The 21,340-nt window shown below is 45.1% G+C and overlaps 1 protein-coding gene across 2 annotated transcripts in view; it reads right to left on the bottom strand.

Annotated features, from left to right (window-relative positions):
- The window catches only part of ARHGAP23 (Rho GTPase activating protein 23), a 461,228-nt gene that overhangs the window by 286,936 nt on the left and 152,952 nt on the right, over window positions 1–21,340 (bottom strand). Inside the window, exon 1 of one of the 2 annotated variants that reach the window (XM_086924312.1) lies at window positions 12,591–12,939. The exons of the other annotated variant lie outside the window; for it this stretch is intronic. Coding sequence (XP_086780438.1) covers window positions 12,591–12,815 — 225 coding nt within the window. The 5' untranslated portion in view covers window positions 12,816–12,939. Of the gene's footprint in view, window positions 1–12,590; window positions 12,940–21,340 lie in introns of those variants that run through there. 2 annotated transcript variants of the gene reach the window in all.

Below are 21,340 nucleotides of genomic sequence, written 5' to 3'. Positions count from 1 at the left end.
CCGATATTATTATACCACAATATTGTTGGTGTTGATATTCAGAAATTAAATTATCTTGTGAAAAGGAAGAATGCACACCTCACCTTCTAATTAATGGCTGCTCCTCCCAGAGACATATACTAGTTTGGAAGCAGGGGGTGTAACAAAGGTTATGCAACAGCAAGGAGCGCTCCCTAGCACGCTCACGCTCCAAAGACCCTTCCTCCAGACACTGTATACAGGCCTGAGGGATGGGACTTGGAAAGCTCACATATGGATCTCAATCTGTGAAAGGTTCGAACTCAAAGCCACGACTTTCTTGGGTGGTTGTAGATGATGTCTGAGACTCATATCGGGCGGCAAAAGAAGAAGGTGATGCCAGCTATATGCAGACAGACAAAAAGGGACTTTGATAATAATTATATACTGATGCCCACCAGGCACTTTTGACGTCTATTTGCTGATGGCAGCAGCCGTCAGTGACGGTCAGCAAGTGCTGATGGAGATTTTAGGGTTGAGGTTATAGTGCTGGGAGACTGCTTCTAAGTGCTAACACATTTGACAAATAAACAAATAAAAGTACAGGCACAACGCAACAAAGAGGAGCACATTATATACATTGGTGCTTCAATAACAAACATTGATGTTTGGAATGGAAGAGCTATCCTCAGCTACCAGCCAGTCATGAGCCTCAAATCAGATGTAAGCACGTTATTTTGGGGTGTCCATATTCAAGGAAATCCACACCACATACAATAAGGGGGACCCGAGGGCAATTTAATGACCTGCTCTGAATACACGCCCAACAGACATATATCACAAAGAAGTATCAGAGGGTCAAGAATCCGACAGGCAACTATTAAGGACAGAGAAGGTGAAAGTGAAATGCTACCTCTAGCCATATGACTGGCAATATAATGGTATTAAAGGGGCCAGGTCAAGTTAGTGTCTGGTCTCTGGCACCCATCAGTCACCACTCGGGACCGCCCTTCATCATTTGGGGCTCCGAGGACCAACACTGTACCTGATCTTGTTCTCTAACAGAACGAGATTAGCCTTCCTGTTAGTCAGTGTATGTTGGTATTGAAGTGTTGGTAATGTAACTGACGGGGTAAAAAAGTGCGTGCAGTGCAAGGAAAAACCAAAAGAATAGAAAAAGTGAATAAAATTGGTTTAGGGAGCAACAGAAAATTTAATAGGGTATAGCTCCCAGCACCAATGTTACAAATAGCCAAGACAGGGAAACCTTATAAACTGTCTAGTGGTGGAACGTGGTCGACATGTTTCAGCAATTCTGGCCAATAGCCTTGCTTTCTTCAGGACCTAAATATATCGCTACTGCAAACAGAAAAAAAAAACCTGATATGTGATAGAAGTGTTATAAAATAAGAGTACTGGAACGACATCAATATGTAAGTGTCACCTGGACATCCTAGGTGTGCTTGTTCCAAGTCTTCTCACACAGTCAGCGGTGGACTGAAATATAAAAGCATGGCATGAGCATATCACTCACCATCTGTCCAACATATGCTTTCTTTTACACCTGTTGTAGTTGTCAACATTGGTGAAGTCCATATCTAAAGACTACGAACAACCACACTGTTTGTACTAGTGTAAATAGCGTTTTTTAGAAATTGAAATTTTTCAAGTTTCTCAAACTACTTCTTACCTGGTTTCTGAGAAGTAGAGACCTCACCCCACCTGGCTGCGGCTCAGGATATTGGTGAAGCACCGCTCTGTAAGGTGAATAAATCCAAACTCTTGAATCACTCACCGAAAAGTGCCAAACACAGGTCTATTGTAGCTTATAGAGCATGGTATAAATTCTAGCAAAGCATGAGGGGCGGTGTACAGAATGTTCTATCCGCTCCAAATAATGGGTTCGTAATTATAAACCCACTGTTGTCATTGTGCTGTAGAGAGCGCACATTGGTATCTAAGTACCTTCTTAATGTGCCCGTGGTCTGAAATAGTAGTTACTTAATTACAAAAGAGGATAACGGACTGAATGCTCTAAAATGTCACAAATACACTCCTGTTTTGGTTAAGGTGATAGCGCGCAGCAAACCTGAAGGTCTAGCGGTAAACTGACAGTACGCGCAAGACTAAGTAGTGTTCACTTTAAAGAGGCTGGCATGCTGTGACCGTAAAGTATTGAAAGAGGGGCACCCCAAACGAGGAGGGAACTCACCTAACCGTCGGTACTCCAGCGCGGCATCTGTGCCGTCTGGGGAGGTACCGGCGGTTTGTTGTTCTGCTGTTTTATCATCCTCTCTCCCATTAGGCAAGATAATCAAGTGACGCGCCAAACGAGCGCGTCACCCGTACAGCGTGTCACAGGTGATGTGAATGGCTGAGCCCACACGGGGATTGGCCAATGGCGTGCTTACTTCATGTAGTCATGGTGAGATGTAAACAAATCAACATCGGCGAAATTGCCGATTTTGGCATTAGCGGAAAAAAGTATAGATCGAAGCCTAATAAACATGTGTTATTTATTTTATCCTATAAATAATCTCAATTAATTGAAGGATATAGGCTGGATCTATCTGCTAAGCAGGGTTTTGTAAAGATGTTCATGATCACACATATCTTGGTCAGACAGTTAATTTGATGATTTCAGAACGAAGACCAGGGTATGTCATCATTTAGCCCTGTTCGGTCGGTACCAAGTTTCAAAACCCATTTCTGTTCTTTCTTGTGAAGGAATTCACTCACATTAGTGACGTTAGAAGGAATGAATGGTTTCTCCAAGACTGTCCATATGAATGATGTAGGTGAGTGATTCAGAGTGATGAAGTGGGTAGTAAGTTTGGTGGCCTGCCTTTTACAGTTGATGGTACTCCTGTGTTCAGACAGCCTCACCTTGATCTTACGGGTGGTCATCCCCACATATCTAAGCCCGCAAGGACAGGTGATTAGATAAATTAGTTTGTCACTGTTACAGTTCGTGAACCTCACCTGTCTCCAAGGCCTAGAAGTCCCGATGTCAATCTCTGTAGTTTTAGATGTTTGGGCACATGATTGACATGTACCACATTGACCTGGCCCCTTTAATACCATTATATTTCCAGTCATATGGCTAGAGGTAGCATTTCACTTTCACCTTCTCTGTCCTTAATAGTTGCCTGTCGGATTCTTGACCCTCTGATACTTCTTTGTGACATATTCAAGGAAACACAACTAATGGTGTCTGGTCAATGTCCTGTAACTTCTAAAGGGCCATCTGCCATCTAAAGCCAAGCCATCGGCTTGCTCCACTGAACCATCCTGCTTTGGATGGGCACCATTTCAGCAGGACACTACATCAAGAAGCTGGCGGTGGGTCCATCAAGGTGCCTAGCAATACTGGCCAAGGACCGATGGTACAAGTATCTACAAAGACATGTCACTTTTCAAATTGAATTTGTGCTCAACCTTTCGAAGACCATAGAAAATGATCTGCACAAAGGTTTATAAACACCCAATTATCAGAGCACAACACTTCATGGATAGGTCCTTTAAAGTGATATGGGTAACTAATGCTTACAATGAACTATGGAACAGACATGCGCAACCAGCATCTGATCTTGCAGGCTGACTGAGTTTTATGCCATGCATACAAAGGCCACCCTACTTAGCCGCTTTGAATAAGGATTAGCATAATTGTCCTCAAACATCCAGAGAGCAAAGGAACACTATTTCCACCTCAGGCGCTCTAACATTTCACCACAAAAAAATACAAAAAGTGATGGGTGTATGGCTGAATTAATCAAATAAACTGGAAATTACTTTGGCAGTATTCGAATCCATCATTATTTTTTTTCCACCATGCCAGTCCAGACAGTGACTGTCCATATGTAAATCAGACTTGGTCCTGCTCCAATAGGAACAGCCCAGCTGCTACACCAGGTCCCCGACCCCTCTACATGGAACACAAGCAACTCCAAACTGGTTTCCGATCAGCTTAGGTCTTACAAGTGAGGTACAGATGGAGAGTCAGTGTCATAAGGCACAGTGAACATGGGACTCAGGTCTGGGAATACATGTCACACTTAGGGTATTTAACTTAGAAAAACATAAAAGGGGTGTAACACTTGAAATAACCTCATCCTCTGACAATTACTATGGCTGCAATCCAGGCCCTCATTTTTATTGTCCGCCATGCCACTCCAGAAATACTTGCCAATCAAACTTGGTCCTTTCTAAGAGAGACAGACTCACATCAACACAGGACCCTCACGTATGTGGTCTTAAAAACAGTTATTAGCCCTCTCCTCAGTAACGTGAGATCAAATTGTAGAAAGAGGGAGAAGTATCACCAATGTATTCATTGATGGGCACATTGTTCTGAAGTATATGGCAACTCAGATAGCAGAAAATGTTCTGGGTCCAATCCCATTCATACCAAGCCACAGGATGAGATGACCCTAGTCATGGTACAGAAAGCTTCAGGTCCTCTGTGAATGCTTGCCACCTCTTTATCGTCTGCTTGTCTATCTGACATAAAGGAAGCACACTCTCCATCACCTATTCAAGCCAGACTGCTTGAAGAGAAGCAGGTTCCAAGAGACACCTAAGATGGCTGAAATACTTCTGAGATAAACGTCAGCAATCTTAAGTCAGGGTACTGCAGTTTCACCATGCAACGTACACACATGATTACTAAATTCACCTTTGCTACCCAAGTAACCACTGTACGGAGAACACGTGTGCTTGTAACTATTGCCCTACAATCCATGTATCAGCAGGCTTGCCAACTTCACCATACTTTCCATGTATCCAGTATGAGGTGTACCTTCAGGCTTGCCAACTTCACCATACTCTCCATGTATCCAGTATGAGGTGTACCTTCAAGCTTGCCAGCTTCATCATACCCTCCATGTATCCAGTATGAGGTGTACCTTCAAGCTTGCCAACTTCATCATACTCTCCATGTATCCAGTATGAGGTGTACCTTCAGGCTTGCCAACTTCATCATACTCTCCATGTATCCAGTATGAGGTGTACCTTCAGGCTTGCCAACTTCATCATACCCTCCATGTATCCATCATGAAGTGTACCTTCGGCCTTGACAACTTCACAGTATTATCGGTGTATACGCCTTACGGTATACTTCCTGGCTCATTACCTTCACCCATACAATCGACGTGCACCCACACCAATTTTCAGCATACCACTGGGCTCACCATCTTTATCCATTGTATCCACATTTCTACCAAACCCTTTTGAAAATTACAGTGAAGCTTAGAAAAGTGCCAGGACTCTCGTTAAGGGTGTCAATGTACTTTACAAATATTTTCCATTTATTCATTCAATCATTGATACTACAATGATACGCAAGCATTTATCCTAAAAGGATAAGGGAGGTTAAACACTGAACAAAGCCGTCTTAAACAGGAAGGATTCTATAGGAGATGTTTGCTAACAAGTTAAGGGTAAAAAAACGAGTCCCGGAAGGAATGTCATCAAATCCCCTACTGTAAAGAGACCTCTCCTGCCTCACTCCTTCCCTCGCTAGGGCACCTCATCATCACCCCGCTGCATCCCCTGGTAGTCTTGTTATCATCCTCAATACAGAAGGGTGAGTCCAGACAAAGATTGGCAGCTGCACTATCTTGTGCCAGTGTCAAAAGCACCATGGGGTAGGATCTGGCTAAACTGAAGCACTGTGAACATCAAACTCCATCGAAATCCATCTTAGGGCTTAGAAGAATTCAAAAGGGAGAGCATGGGAAGTGTCAGGTTCCTGTACCTATGCGGCAATGCCAGAGGTTACCTACCACATGATCCATGGCTGAGGCTGTGCAACAGGCTCAAGGCACCACAGGAGGTACTGGTTGAAAAAAGCATTAGGTGAGAAGGTCAATGGTGGAGCCTCTTAAAGTAAATCAAGGCTCACCTGAGAGGCAGTGGTTGAAAACAAAAGACAAGCGGTCAAAGGTCTTCGGATGAGCCTTTGTAGGTAGAATCTAAGACTCTCCTGCCTTGGCTCGACGCCTGCCCCCTTCCACCCTCCCCCGATTGACGGAGCCTAACAGACCTCCTCCACAGACTGGAGACAGACGCTGCCCCAGGGGCCTCTGGGTGGAAACGGAGATCGGAAATGCTGGCGCAAGACAAACAACTCGTCCCCTGTCAGGGCATGAAGTGCACACACGTGGCTCCCCAGTGGAATTCCATTAGATCCTGTTACCATCATATCCATGTCACTGGCTTTTGAATAGTTTCTAAGTTGGGTATGGGGAGTGCATCATTGGCTCAACAGTTTCTGTGGGAAGGCGCCCTAACTAGGTCCGGAAGGACCTGATCTATGCAAGATCTACAGGATAACCACTGACTGAGTAAATGATTCCCCTTTAGAGATTTTGTTTGCAAATGTATTCTAGGTGGAACTCATGAGCATCTGGCAGTGATACGGCTAGACTCCTACTGTCCAGACAGCAGGCCACTAAGCCAGGGTGGTGCTTCAGTAACTACATCAACCCAGAACCAGCTCCTTTTGAGGGGAGGCTCCTCTAACTTCACAGACTCTCCAGGTTCGCAGGTCCATGTGGGAATAGCTCATCAAGTCCAGGTTTTTAGGTCTGGCTTGACTGTTGATAGCAGGAACTATTGTCAACGATGCTCTAAAATATACATTTAGCGGGCTTTGACTTTGTGGTTTGGCGGCGCTGAGTGGAGTGTACCCTCTCACCTCATGCAATTGGCTGTTTGGTGTATCACTGCCTCCTATGCATTATATTGCATGAAGGGCTAGTCTACATCTGAAAAGTGCATTGAATCATTATACAATAAATTATTCATTATTAATGTCATAGACGCAATCAGTGCTTAATTTAAACTGGTGGTTCCAAGTGTGGGGCACCAACACTTATTTGTCAACACAGGCACTTATAGGAGTCTGCCACAGTTGTTTATTAATAAAATATACATTAAAATCAGTAATACTTGTTGCCCAAGCCATTCTTATAGCTCTGGGGGCATGGAATAGTCTGAATTGTAACACTTGTGGGGGTGTGAAGATCAGTATCGGTTGGTTCTCTCATTGGCAGCACTGGCGGGGCAATGTGTGGTGCAAGCTACAGTGGCCTCCTGACGAGGGCCCTGGCACTTATTGTTTTACAAATTAAGCACTGAATGCAATGTACAGAGAAAGCAAGACTCAGAATGCACACCAGACCTATTAGATTTGTCAATGGCCGGTTCCTTTGGATTGTTTGACATATAATACTGTTTCTCTTATTATGATTCAGGCGGGTGGTACCAGAATGCAAAGAAAACAAGCAATGGCAAAGCCAATAGGTCTCACCTACACAAGAGATATTGGCTTTGCCAATGTGTTTTAGGCATGTTGTACACTGGTATGGCTGCTGTTCATCGCGGCTGACAGTTAGTGGCATAAAGGAGAGTGGCATGGAGTGTCGTAGAGTGGAATGGGGAAGAGTGGAGTAGACTGGAGTGGCATAGAGTGTCATGGATTAGAGTGGCAGAGTGGAGTCGCGTGGGGTGGCATAGAGTGAAGTCACATAGAGTGGCAGGCAGTGAAGTGGCATACAGTAGAGTGGACTGTTGTAAAGTGCATTGGTGTAGAGTGTTGCAGAGTATAGTGGCATAGAGTGCAGCGGATAGCTCAGAGGGGTACTATGCAGCATCATAGAATGCACTAGTGCAGATTAGAGTGTTGCATAGTAGAGTTCAGTGGCGTACAGTGCAGTGTAAATTGTAAAGTGACATAAAGTGTAGTGGAACAGAGTTATGCAGAGTAGGATTAGGTGCCAAAGAGTGCCGTGGCCTAGTGTGGAGTGCTGTAGAGTGGAGTACTGTAGAGTGCAGTGGTGTAGAGTAGAGTGGCATTGAGGAGAGTGGTGTTGAGTAGACTCGTGTTGAGTAGAATGTAGTGGTGTTGAGTACAGTGGTGCAGAGTAGAGTGCAGTGGAGTAGAGTAGATTGATGCAAAGTAGTGTAGAGCAAAGTGGCATGGAGTACAGTAGAATGGACTGGCGTAGAGTGCATTGGCATAGAGTGTTGCAGAGTATTTAGGGAATACAGTGCAGTGGGGAAACAGTCTTTGGTGTAGAGTGCATTGATGTTGAGTAGAGTGGCATAGAGAGTAGTGGTGCAGAGTAGAGGGCAGTGACATAGAATGCAGTTGAGTAGAGTGCAGGGCTGTGGAGTGCAGTGGCGTAAAGTGCAGTGGTTTAGAGTAGAATGTCAGAGTGCGGTGGCACAGAGTGGAGTGGTGCAGAGGAGAATAGAGAGACGAAGAGTGGTGGGGAGTGCAGTGGAGTAGGATGCATTGGCATAGGGTAGATTGTTTCAGAGTACATTGAAGGGGCATAGAGTGGAGTGGTGCAGGGTATAGTGCAGTGGCGTAGAGTGCAGTGGCTTAGTGTGCAGTGGAGCAGAGTAGGTTATAGTGGCGTACAGTGGATTGGCGTTGAGTGAAGGGCCATAGACTGGAGTGGTACAGAGTAGAGAGTATTGGCGTAGAGAATATTGGCATAGAGTGCAGTGGCGTTGAGTGTCGGTTGCAGAGTGGCATAGAATGAAGTAGCCTAGACTGGAGTGGTGTCGAGTGAAGAGGCGGTGTGCAGTGGTGTTGAGTAGAATGCATTGGCATAGAGTAGAGTGGTGCAGAGTACAGTAGAGAGACGTGAAGTAGCATAGAGTTCAGTGGCGTGGGGTGGTGCAGAGTGGAATGGAGTTCCCTGGAGTGGAGTGGTGCAGAGTAGAGTGCAGTGAAGCAGTGTGGAGTGCCGTAGAATGGAGTGGTGTAGTTTTGAGTGGTGCAGCGTAGAGTGCAGTAGTGTGGCTTGAGGGGTGCAGAGTAGAGTGGAGTGGAGTAGAGTAGAATGTGTATGGCGTGATAGCACATTGCCATTAAAGACAACATATTTTCTATTTAAATTATCATTACATTTGCACAGATATACTGTTCTGCTCATAAAACTATGCAGCACACAAACAATAGACTGTGGAAATGGCATTACCCAGTGCATTGATTTGTTTTGATCATATCAAAGGATTTGTTTCTAACACACTTCAGAATTAACAAAAAATGTGCTTCATTTGTGTGCTCCTAATTCTGATATTTTCTGAAATACTTGGTTTGTTTAAATGTTGTGTACTAGAAAAAAACCTTTCCTGACCAACAGTATCCAGCAAGATTGACACATAAATCCTCTCACTTTGAAGTCAGAGAAAGAAAAGTAAACTCTAAGCTCCCTCCAAATGGAACCTGACATTTGACCTCTATCTAAAAATGCACAGCAAATATGACAAGATAAGAACAAGCTTTACAGGCGAGTTACAGAAAGGAGCACTTGTTTATTATGGTACCGAACTCCTACAGAGGTCCACATACCAGGACATATTAGTAGAACAATAATACATAGTACATATTAAAATCAGAAATTGAAAAATATAAAACCTCCAATCTGATACATACATCATTAGAAATATAGATTGCAGTCCTTTATAAAGTGATGTCCTGCATAGCACCATAAGGAATATGTTGTGTGACTCTACAGTTCAGTAAGTGTGACCTTTGAACATGGCATCGTGCATAGCACCATCAAAAATATAAAAACATCTGCTAACAATATATAAGACCCTAAAAATACTTTATACTGTATATAATGCCATTTAGAGTTTAAACAAATCACCTTTGCCCAACCTTCAGAATGGGGTATTGCGCAGCATAAAAATAAAAAACAAACATAACATACAAAGCTTAACCAATAGATGCATTTTCGGCCCTTAAAAAGTGCAACGTGATCAGCGCGACATGCGAAGTTCAAATAATGCATAATAAATTTTTAAGAATGCGACCTTAAGGAATAAACATTGCATTCATTATGGTCATCCACCAGAAATGTGCAGAGGTCTCAATAAGTGCTTTAAAGGGATATGGAAAATGTTCTAGAACACCCACTAGTCATACACCAAGGCCCTAAAAGATTTTCAGAAAGGATCTAAAAAAAGATAAATCTCATTACATATCATTTTATTCATCTGAAACCATATTTATTGTACAGACTGCTAAGATTTTAATTAATCAAGCAATAAAGATTACGTACTCATCTGAAACAATACTAATTTACAAGCCTCCAGGTTGGAATGGATCTTATATTTAATCAACAAAAAAAAGCCTTAAAAAATAAGGCTCAAATTTTGTAGCACAGGACACACAATTAATACATGGCTTAAATCTTGAATATGTTGCTGGCACAACTCACATTTTCTATCCTTTTTCGGGATTTTATCTCAGATGCCAGTAATCAAATGTAAAGGAACCAGATCCATGTAGACATCTTGGGGACATTCTGAATGTTTCATGAGAGCTTTCTGAATGTCCCCAAGATGTCTTAAGCAAACCAGACAGCTGCGATGGCTGGTAGGCGTCGACCTAAAAACTGGACTGAATAAGTTATTTCCGGATGGACCTGGAAAACATGAGCGCTCTGAACCCACATCCACTGTCCGCACGAGGGCATTTGGGAACCAGTACGATTTTCCTATACATAGTCGGAAAATGTTCACTGCTCCCCTCAGACACGAGTCCTTCTCCTATCTATACAAGCTCTCACAGACATCCGATCTTGCGGTACAGAGTAACATCGGGAGCTCCCTGACGCAAAAGTTCCACCATCTATTTTTTGTTATCATTTGTTTTTAACCTTTAAATGCCCCATTAGTACCTTTTCCGCTTGGTTGTCGATTCAGAGAGCTCAGCCAGTCTCGGTAACATAAATTACGTGACAGCAGCCTAACAAACATAAACAAACTACAAACCCACCTGCAACAAAATAGACACTACAACTCAACCAGCACACAAAAAACAAGCCCCACTGCCAATCAGCAAGAGAGTGAAAACAATTTCAATCCAACCTGCATGGAGACGGGCTAAAACACAAACTGCAAAGAAACGAGAAATAAGCCATTTATAAGTAAATTAACTACAAACTACCCATCACAAACTCCTGAAACTACACCTATCCAACAAGTAAATGTCTCGTGTCAATTCATCCAGCAAGAAAATTAGTAGCCACAACCTATCCACGTAGGAAACTAGGAGCTAAGCGAAATCAGCGAGAGGATAAGGAACGGCAAAGCAATCAGAACTTCAACAAAGCAGGCAAGGAAACAAGGTGCTGCAGCAAATCCACTGAAAAAATAAACTAAAACTACAGCCCAGCCAGTAAGGAGACAAGGAACCACAACACATTGATCAAGAAAAGCACCAATAATGAGACAAGGAACGACAACAAATTGATCAAGAAAACGATTAACTATAAAAAAAAAAAAGCGACAAAAAATACTTGGAAATTGTATTCAGCATGATAAAAATCTGGAAACTACTTCCATCTACCAAGAAAACTATAAAGTCCAAACCAGCAACGTATAAAACTAAAGACATCAGCAACTACATCCAGCCAACAAGAACACCAGGAACTACATCCAATCCAGCAAGAAAGTGAGAAAATACAAGCCATTTAGAAATTAAATGAGGGAGTATAACACAACTAGCAAGGAATCTAGGGTGTTGTGCCCACCTAGAAACGAGGTAGGGAGTACAAGTCTTGTGAAAATATAAAACTACAACCTATTTACTAACAAAACTAGCAACTACAACCCGTCCAACAAGAAAGTAGCTGCAAGCCTTTGACAAAGCACATAGGTAAATGCGAGCATTGCAAGGACCTACAATGCATTCATAGATCTACAATTCAGCCAATACAAAAACAAAAAAACTCCAGCTAATCCACAAGGAACCCAGAACTACAATCTACTCACAAAAAACATGTAACCAGAACTCTTCCAGCAAGGAATATATTAATTACAACAAACTGACTCAGAAAGCAATATATTAAAAACGTATATAGCAAGAAAACTATAAATGTCATACCATTCACCAAGGAAACTAGAAACTATAAGCCAAAAATTAAGGAAATTAGGAACTAAAATCTGCCAACCATGAAAAAAATAGGGCGGCACCTCATCCAGCAAGGGAACGAGGAACTAGAAGCTGCCAAGCATTGAAAGTAGGTACTGCAAACCGACCACTGAGAAATAACCGAGCTGAAATGATAGAATTTCAACCTCTCAGTCAAGAAAGTACTAATGAAACTAAGAACTACTGGTCACGTACCAAGAAAACACAGGTCTACATTTAATCCCCCATGGAAGTAAAGCAACAATGGCATAATGCAAAGCATCAAAATGTGAAGGCTACAATTCCATCCCCGTAGAGAGGCTTCTTAACTTTCCACATGGATCACTGAGGGATTTGTCCTGTTTTGTTACTGAAGTTGATATAGAATGACTCGCAACCGAAAATGCTTCTAGGCGTTTTTAGCAAGAAGTAAGGTATAAACTTTGCCTTTTTTGATTTTGAAGGATGTTAGACCCCCACCTATGTTTCATGCTCAGAGGCTAATGACCCTAAAACCTAGCTGAGAGCCAGATCCGTTTGGGGCGCAAGATACTGCCTCGCGTGCTAGAAAAGGGACTAGCACATGCCAGCATTACCCCTAAACGTCCAAAAACAACTTGCATACCCCGAAACAAAATACACGAACATTATTCACGCCAACCCCACCACAAGCGAGCATTTCTGGGTCTCTTACCGCCACGGGCTTCTCCATCCGGGAGCCAGACCATCGCTTCTGCTGCCCACCACTGTGGCTGGCACCATGCCATCTGTGCGCCGCGCCTGCCCCACCATCCCGTAAACTGGCCAGCCAGATACAGCGAGGCTCGGGGGCACTGCAGTCCACTCCGATGGGCCTCTCCCACTGCCAGCCGACTCGACCCCTCTCCTGGCACCATGGGGCGTTCTGCACCATGGGCATGTCGTCCGGGAGGGTGACACGGGCAGCAGGCAGCGCATATGCCCAGTCGAGCTGTCTTCCGGTTCACTGTGGCCACCAGATCTGCCACCAGACCCGGGCGGGAGTTGGCAGTCCTCCGGGTGGGCGTTTGACAGATAGGTCGGTGGCAAACAAAGAAAGAGGAGGCTGGGATTGGAATTTCAATCTGTCACCAAACAGAGCTATGCAAGCCCGGCATGCCCATGCGCGGGCAGTTCCCTGGGGGTCCCAGATTCAATCCACGGAAGACCCTCTTTCCATTTCCGATCCACCATCAAACATTTAGAGCAGGGTGACCAAACTGGGCGACCAAAACAAAGCTGACTGCGGCATGTGTCTAACAGATCCCCCGAAGCGGATCAAACTTTAAAAGGCTTTTGCCGCCATCCATCCATTCATCCACGGGGCTGGTTTCTGGAGGAGTCAGGCCTGGACACCGATGCAGGCCAGCAGCCTACGGGGCGAGAGCTGCAGGCGGCAGGAACTCAGCTGGTCCAAGTCTGGGCACGCAGGAGAGGGAGGCAGCGAACAACGGGCTCCGGAACAGACTCCGCCGAACAAGGGGCAGACACAGAAGACTTGGCACACGCGGGGCTCGGGGCAGGACCCGACAGGAGATGGAGGCAGCGCGACCCAGGGAGAGGAGGGCCTGGGACAGTGCGAGCCAGGGAGAGGAGGGCCTGGGACAGTGAGAGCCGGGGAGAGGAGAGCCTGGGACAGTGCGAGCCAGGGAGAGGAGGGCCTGGGACAGTGAGAGCCGGGGAGAGGAGAGCCTGGGACAGTGCGAGCCAGGGAGAGGATGGCCTGGGACAGTGAGAGCCGGGGAGAGGAGCGCCTGGGACAGTGCGAGACAGTGCGAGCCAGGGAGAGGAGGGCCTGGGACAGTGCGAGACAGGGAGAGGAGGGCCTGGGACAGTGCAAGCGAGGGAGAGGCGGCGCAGTGGGTCTGATAGAGGCACCAGCGAAGACTGGGCAGAACTAGGAACACAGCGAGTCTGAGACCGACAGAGCCAAGGAAAGCCAGGGCTAGGGCCAGTGCGAACTAGAGCCAGGGAACACTGTCGGCCCCGGACAAGCAGAGTCAGTAACACACGAGCCGCGGCGAGGCAAGGGCTAGGGCGCACTGCCAACAAGAGCTAGGGGGCACTGCCAGTCAGAGCTAGGGGGCACTGCCAGCCAGAGGCCAGCCAGAGCTAGGGGGCACTGCCAGCCAGAGCTAGGGGGCACTGCCAGCCAGAGGCCAGCCAGAGCTAGGGGGCACTGCCAGCCAGAGGCCAGCCAGAGCTAGGGGGCACTGCCAGCCAGAGCTAGGGGGCACTGCCAGCCAGAGGCCAGCCAGAGGTAGGGGGCACTGCCAGCCAGAGGCCAGCCAGAGCTAGGGGACACTGCCAGCCAAATCTAGGGGGCACTACCAGCCAAATCTAGGGGGCACTACCAGCCAGGGAGCTGCGAGCTCAGCAGGACACAGCAGGTAGGGTGTTAGAGCTAGGAGCACGGCAGCAGGGAGAGGCAGAGCCGGGACATGTGGAGGGGCAGAAGGGAGAGTCTGCGCCGGGGGCAGTGGGGGCAGGAGGGCTGCGCCGGGGGCACTAGAAGGGCAGGAGGGAGCGGCTGCACCGGGGGCAGTGGGGAGCAGGAGGGAGCGGCTGCACCGGGGGCAGCGGGAGCAGGGAGCGTCAGGGCCGAGGGCAGTGGAAGCTATAGGCAGGGCAGCAGCGGCCGGGAGAGGGCGCTGGGACCCGGGCAGAGGCGGCACTGCAGACTGCGCTGGGAGCTGGCAGCCTCCTGCTCAGGGCCGGCCTCCAGCTGCCGAGGGCCATCACCCGGGCTTGTCCTCCCCGTGCCCCCCCCCCCTCCCTCCCTCCCTCCGGTGGCCCCGCCCTCACCAGCTGACACCAGCACAATAGCTCCGGGAGCCTCGCGGCGCGCAGTGATAGCCCGGCCCAGACAGCGCTCTCTGCGCGTGCCTTCAAAGACTCACAGTTTGTGTACATGTCCCGTGTGCGCCCGCAGCCCTGCTGCTTCTAGGAGCTACATATATCATAGACATGCATATTAAGCGCACTACTTTAGACAATAAACATCCGCCGTGGCCGCTGCTTTCCTTTTGCAATTTAGAGATGTGTGCACTTGGCCATGAGAAGGGGGAGGGAGGTATCATGCATTTTGGAACAGCCCCGCCCCTCGCCCCGTCTATATTCCCCAGCGCCCTCGCCACGTCAAGCCATTGTCATCTATCGATTCATCACAGGAGCTTAATACAGTCACCGCCATTGCCACTAACACCGAGGCACTCTCGCTGACACGCAGTCTATAAGAAAGTGGTACTCTCACTGACACACAGTCTAACCAAGGAGCACTCTCACTGACACACAGTCTATAACACAGGAGCCTTCTCACTGTCACGCAGCCTGTCTAACACCAGGACACTCTCATTGTTACACAGCCTAACACAGGAGCACTCTTTCTGTCACACCGTTTAACACCGAAGCACTCACACTGTTACACAGCCTTACACTTGTGCACTCTCACTGTTGCACAGTCTGTCTAACTTACATATGAGCACTGTCATTTTACACAGCCATAGTCTCACTCTCTCACTCTTTCATAGCCTGTCTCACAATGGAGAAGGCTTGTTATGCAGCCTAGCAATCTCAAATTGTAGCACTCTCACTTTACACAGCCAGTCTAACACTAGAACACTCAGTGTTTATCCCTGGAGCACTCTTATTGTTTCACAGCCTGTCTAACACTGGGGCACTCTTAGTGTTACAGAGTCTGTCTACCACTAGATCACTCTTGCTGGTACATAGCCTGACACTGGAGCACTGTCACAGAGCCCGTCTAACACAGGAGCACTCTCACTGTCACACAGACTGTCTAACACAGGAGCACTCTCACTGGTACACAGACTGTCTAACACAGGAGCGCTCTCACTGGTACACAGACTAACACAGGAGCACTCTCACTGGTACACAGCCTGTCTAACACGGGGCACTCTTAGTGTTACAGAGTCTGTCTACCACTAGATCACTCTTGCTGGTACATAGCCTGACACTGGAGCACTGTCACAGAGCCCGTCTAACACAGGAACACTCTCACTGGTACACAGACTGTCTAACACAGGAGCACTCTCACTGGTACACAGACTGTCTAACACAGGAGCGCTCTCACTGGTACACAGCCTGTCTAACACAGGAGCGCTCTCACTGGTACACAGACTGTCTAATACAGGAGCACTCTCACTGGTACACAGACTGTCTAACACAGGAGCACTCTCACTGGTACATAGCTTGACAGTGGAGCACCCTCCATGGTATACGCCCTGTATAATACTGGAATACTGTCACTGTAAACGGGAGCACTCTCACTGTTACACACCAAGAGAACCCTGTTATTGCCCCATACAGTACACATCTTTTAACCATAAAACCCTACCTATCTCTATTCACTACCCATCAATGAACTCTAAAAAAAACCCTAACTACCCATCACTAAACCCTAAAAACCCTTACTACATTTACGTACAAACTCATCCCTGAACCATAAAACCCCTTACTACCCCAAAACAAATGTAAAAAATGATAAACCAAATACCACATATTAACTTAGGAAATTCTTAATGGATTACCTGTTATTAAATAATGTATGTTTTTATCTAAAAGAATTTTCTTTTTTAAATAATTATGAATATATATATCTATATATATATATACACAACATATTTTTATATGTGCATACACGTAAAATATTATCTATATTTTAAAAATGTATCTTTTCAATCAATTCGCGGGATCAAGGCTGTTTAGGCGAAATGCGTCATTTTTCTTTTGCTCGTCTTCACCTTTAATAAACTCATTGAGGCATTTTGTTGTCTATTAAGAAAGCACCTTTAGTACAGGCCTTGGTGGCTAACATCTTCTGCCTGACTCGCTTCTCTAGCGAGATGCTATACTTCCAGAGGGCTACAGGTGCAACGGGAGCCAACGTGAATGTAAATATATATATATATATATGAGAAGCAGTTTTAACCCAGATTGGTGTCGGCGCTCTATTAATGGCATGGTGCAGTTTTCTACGACTGGGTTAGTCGTTGGAATATCGCTCAGGGTTCTCAGCAGGGAAATGAAAACGCACTCTCTCGTCACAGTTTTTAGTTACAGCGGTTTATTTCAGCAACGAGTACCCAACACGTTTCGCTTCTTACAAAGCTTGCTCACGGGATGTTGAGCAGGTTTCTAAGTCCTCCTTTTAAACACAGAGTCATGTGACTTCCTGTGAAATTAATGGATGCATGCTGGTTAATGTAGTCTCCACTGCATTTTCGTCACCAGTTTGCTCCATTCTGTGTCCTTGTACAGCTTTTAACAGAAAGAAAAGGTAGGGGGGAGTGCATTTGTTCGTGTGCAGACAAATTAATTAACTCTCTGGTGAGTTTGTTTTATCTCTCCAATGAGCCCATTGGATGAGTTGTATCGTGTCACTTGTTGCTGTGTCCAAATTTAGGATTTCGAATCAGCATACCGAACGCAGTCTTTAGCTGTGGTTGCGTTTTGTGTGGATTTCCCTCTAGTGGGCTATTTCTCCTTGCTGAGTTCAAGGGTCCATTTCTGCATCCTGTTTGCCAAGAAAGTTAGAGGTGTACATAAAGTTCTTCGGTTAAGTTCAGACCTCTAGGTTCTAGGGTCCTGAAATTGATGATATGTTTGGACTCCTTTCGTCTCAGGTTTTTCAGGCGGTCACCACCTCGCTCCGTTAGTGGGACTTGTTCTAAGGCACAGAATTTGAGTGATTCCCAATTGCTTTGATGTGCTTGTTCCATGTGTTTCGCCACTGCATATGAACGATCTTTATTCGTTGTTGCCCTTGTGTGTTCTAATATCCTCTTCTTTGCCTCGAAGGTCGTGCTCCCTATATATTTCTTGTTGCAGGGGCATTCAATTAGATACACCACATATGTGCTTTTGCACGTTAGATGTTGGGGTATTGTCCATTTCGTTCCTTTTCGAATTTCGATTTCTTTTGTTGTCAGTCAGTCAGTCAGAATATCTTTATTCGACTTATTAAAGTCATACAAAGAAAGAAAACATTAGAACAGCACGTTAAAAAGTATACATTACGGTCATGACATTAAAAAAAACTTATATCAGTACACGTTTAAAATACTATTTACACTTAGATAAAAAGGTATGTATATGTAAAAACCATGCCTATACTGTAATTTCATACATTTAATAAACTTTTAGGGCGAAGATTGACCAGCAACTTTCGCCCTAGCTGCCGCGACCAAAAAATTTGCAAGACCAAATGCAATACAAGGGTTAGCCATTAGCTGTAGATAGAGCAACGCGGGTCTCACCTGTGTGAACCCAGCATTTTTTAGCAATGGAAGTAAGTGCTTTTTTCTCTGCTCGTGAAATAAGCTACAGAACATAATGAAGTGCATGGTGTCCTGCACAGAGAAATGGTCGCAGCTGCAAGGGGCGGCTAGTTCTGGCTTCTGCCATCCCTTAAAGGAACCTAGGTGAAAATGAATAAGGTTAAACCTTAGTTTGGTTAATAAAAACCTATGATAAGGGATAGTTACAAAACGAAGGTATGGGGCCAATTGAAAATCGCTCAGCAATAGGAAATGAGCCCTAACTGCCGGCTTCTGAATCTCGACTGCCTCACGGCTTGCTTCCTTCCTTTCTAAAAAGGCTTTTTTAGTTTGAACTATGTCGCTGGTCGTGATTTTCTCAGGAGAACGAAAAAGTTCTGGGCGACCCAGATCTGAAAATGATTTACTTAGATAGGCCAGCCAAGGGATTTTACTCTGGTTGTCCAATGATAGGACATCCCTCAGAATTTTATGGTTCAAAGGTAAATCGGCGTTTAGCCATATTTTCAGCCACGAAATCAGGGGTGCAGCGCTCAATAGGTCCGATACATATGGCAAACCAACCTCCTTATGAATGGAATAGGTAGGGGTTGATTGGGGGACAGAAAGAAGGGATCTTATGAATCTGTTAGTGGGACTTGTTCTAAGGCACAGAATTTGAGTGATTCCCAATTGCTTTGATGTGCTTGTTCCATGTGTTTCGCCACTGCATATGAACGATCTTTATTCGTTGTTACCCTTGTGTGTTCTAATATCCTCTTCTTTGCCTCGAAGATCGTGTTCCCTATATATTTCTTGTTGCAGGGGCATTCAATTAGATACACCACATATGTGCTTTTGCACGTTAGATGTTGGGGTATTGTCCATTTCGTTCCTTTTCGAATTTCGATTTCTTTTGTTGGTTTTGCAATCTTGCATACTTTGCAGTGTCTGCATGGAAAGAAGCCTTTTCTTTGTAGCCAATCAATTTTCGGTGTTTCTCTGAAATGGCTATTGACTAGACGATCTCCCAGATTTCTCGTTCGTCTGTAAGTTATGTTTGGGTGATCACCTATAATTTGTGCCAGGGTGTGATCCATTTTCAAAATTGGCCAGTGTTTCTGTATGATTTTTGACCACTTGTTATTTTCCGCACTGTGTGTTGTTATTAATCGGATCACTTCATTTTGTGTGTCATTCCTTGCTTGCAGATTCTCCGATTTTTTCAGGAGTTCATTACGGTTCTGTGCAAGTGCTCTTTGTAGGCACTGTTCCACCACTTTACTGGGGTATCCCCCTTGCTTTAAATCTGGTTACAGCATTTGTGCAATGTCGCTGGAATTCCTCATCGTCCGAGCAATTTCGCCTGAATCGTAAGAATTCTCCATACGGAATACTCCATTTTAGTTTGTTATTGTGGAAACTCTCTCCATGGAGGATGGCGTTGGTAGCTGTTAGTTTGCGGTGCAAGGTTGTCTGTATCTTCCCGTTTCTGATATAAATCTCTGTATCCAGGAACGTTACCTTGTTAGTGCTGATTTCCAGTGTGAATTTTAGATTGGTGGTGGTGTTGTTCAGTTTGTCAAAATATGTGAGAAAGTCTTCCTTAGAGCCGTCCCAAATTATTAACAAATCGTCAATAAATCAAAGCCACAAGATGATTTTCGTGCTCCAATGGTAATTGCTTGTATGCCAGGCCTGATGCTGCTCGAACCATCCCATGGTTAAGTTCGCGTAGTTAGGCGAGAATGAAAAGCCCATGGCACAACCTTTTGTTTGTTTGTATATTTTTTTGTTGAACAAGAAGATGTTTTGGTGAAAACATAAGATCATTTCATTCAACATTTCATTGTGATCTTTATATTTGATGTTACGTTTGGCAAGAAAGAATTTGCAGGCTTGTGTCCCTGTGTGGTGTTCTCTATTGGTGTATAACGACACCACGTCCATTGTAATCAATAGATAACTGGGCGACCATGTAACGGTTTCAAGTTTCTGTAGTAAGTCTGTTGTATCTTTCAAGTAGACTGGCAGTTGTTTCACCAAGGGTGCCATGAATTTGTCAATGTAATTTGATATGGGCTCCATAAGTGAGTTTTTCGCCGAGACGATCGGTCTCCCTGGGGGTTTTTGCTTGTCCTTATGCACCTTCGGGAGGTGGTAAAAGGTGGGTACCACTGGGTTTTTGTTATCCAGGTATTTGAGTTCTTGGTCATCAATTAGGCCCTGGGCATGCCATTTGGATAGTTTTGATTGTAAATTGAGTTGTAATTCCTTGGTAGGGTCTTTGTCCAATTCTATATGACAATTTCTATCCTCCAACTGGCGTTGCGCCTCTGATGCATATTCCACCTTTTCCATGATAACTATGTTTCCACCTTTATCTGCAGGTTTTATCTCTACTGTCTGATCCATTTCAAGTTGTTTCAATTGTGCCATTTGTGGTTTGGTTAGGTTGTGTTTGTTCTTCTTCGGCTGTAGTTTATACAGATCTTCCACCACTAGTTCCTGGAAGAGATCAATTTTGTTACCTGCTGGAAGTTGTGGGTTGAATCTTGATTTCGTCCTGAGGCCACTCTCACTGGCCCCCTGGGTTGGCAATGTCTCTTCCAGGGTCCTTAATGCTTCTTCCTCTTGAGAGAGAGTAGTTGCTCCCATTGTTACAAGCGTCTCTAGGCCACTTATGTCTTCTGCCGGTAATTGTTCAGTTTGGTTCCCACTTATGGTCTTTGTGTCTTTCTTAGGTTTCTCCGCAAGTGAGCGCAATAGACGAAACCCAACAAGAACCTAATATCATCAACCTCTCCAAAAGAAAACTTACAGAAATGGAAACCAACATCCTCACGAAAGGTTTGAATTTTTGCTCTACTTCCCATATTAATAAAACTGAAGTAAGAATTGATATATATAAATACACCAGAAAGTTAAAATTGGCAAAGATCTATGCGGAGAAATCTAAGAAAGACACAAAGACCATAAGTGGGAACCAAACTGAACAATTACTGGCAGAAGACATAAGTGGCCTAGAGACGCTTGCAACAATGGGAGCAACTACTCTCTCTCAAGAGGAAGAAGCATTAAGGACCCTGGAAGAGACAACTGGAAATGGATCCGACGGTTGTATGATTAAACCACTACCTCCTAAACA

This window comes from Lissotriton vulgaris, chromosome 5 (genome assembly GCF_964263255.1).
Source record: "Lissotriton vulgaris chromosome 5, aLisVul1.2, whole genome shotgun sequence".
In the NCBI taxonomy this organism is placed as follows: domain Eukaryota; kingdom Metazoa; phylum Chordata; class Amphibia; order Caudata; family Salamandridae; genus Lissotriton; species Lissotriton vulgaris.
This window is presented reverse-complemented; position numbering and strand designations above follow the sequence as displayed.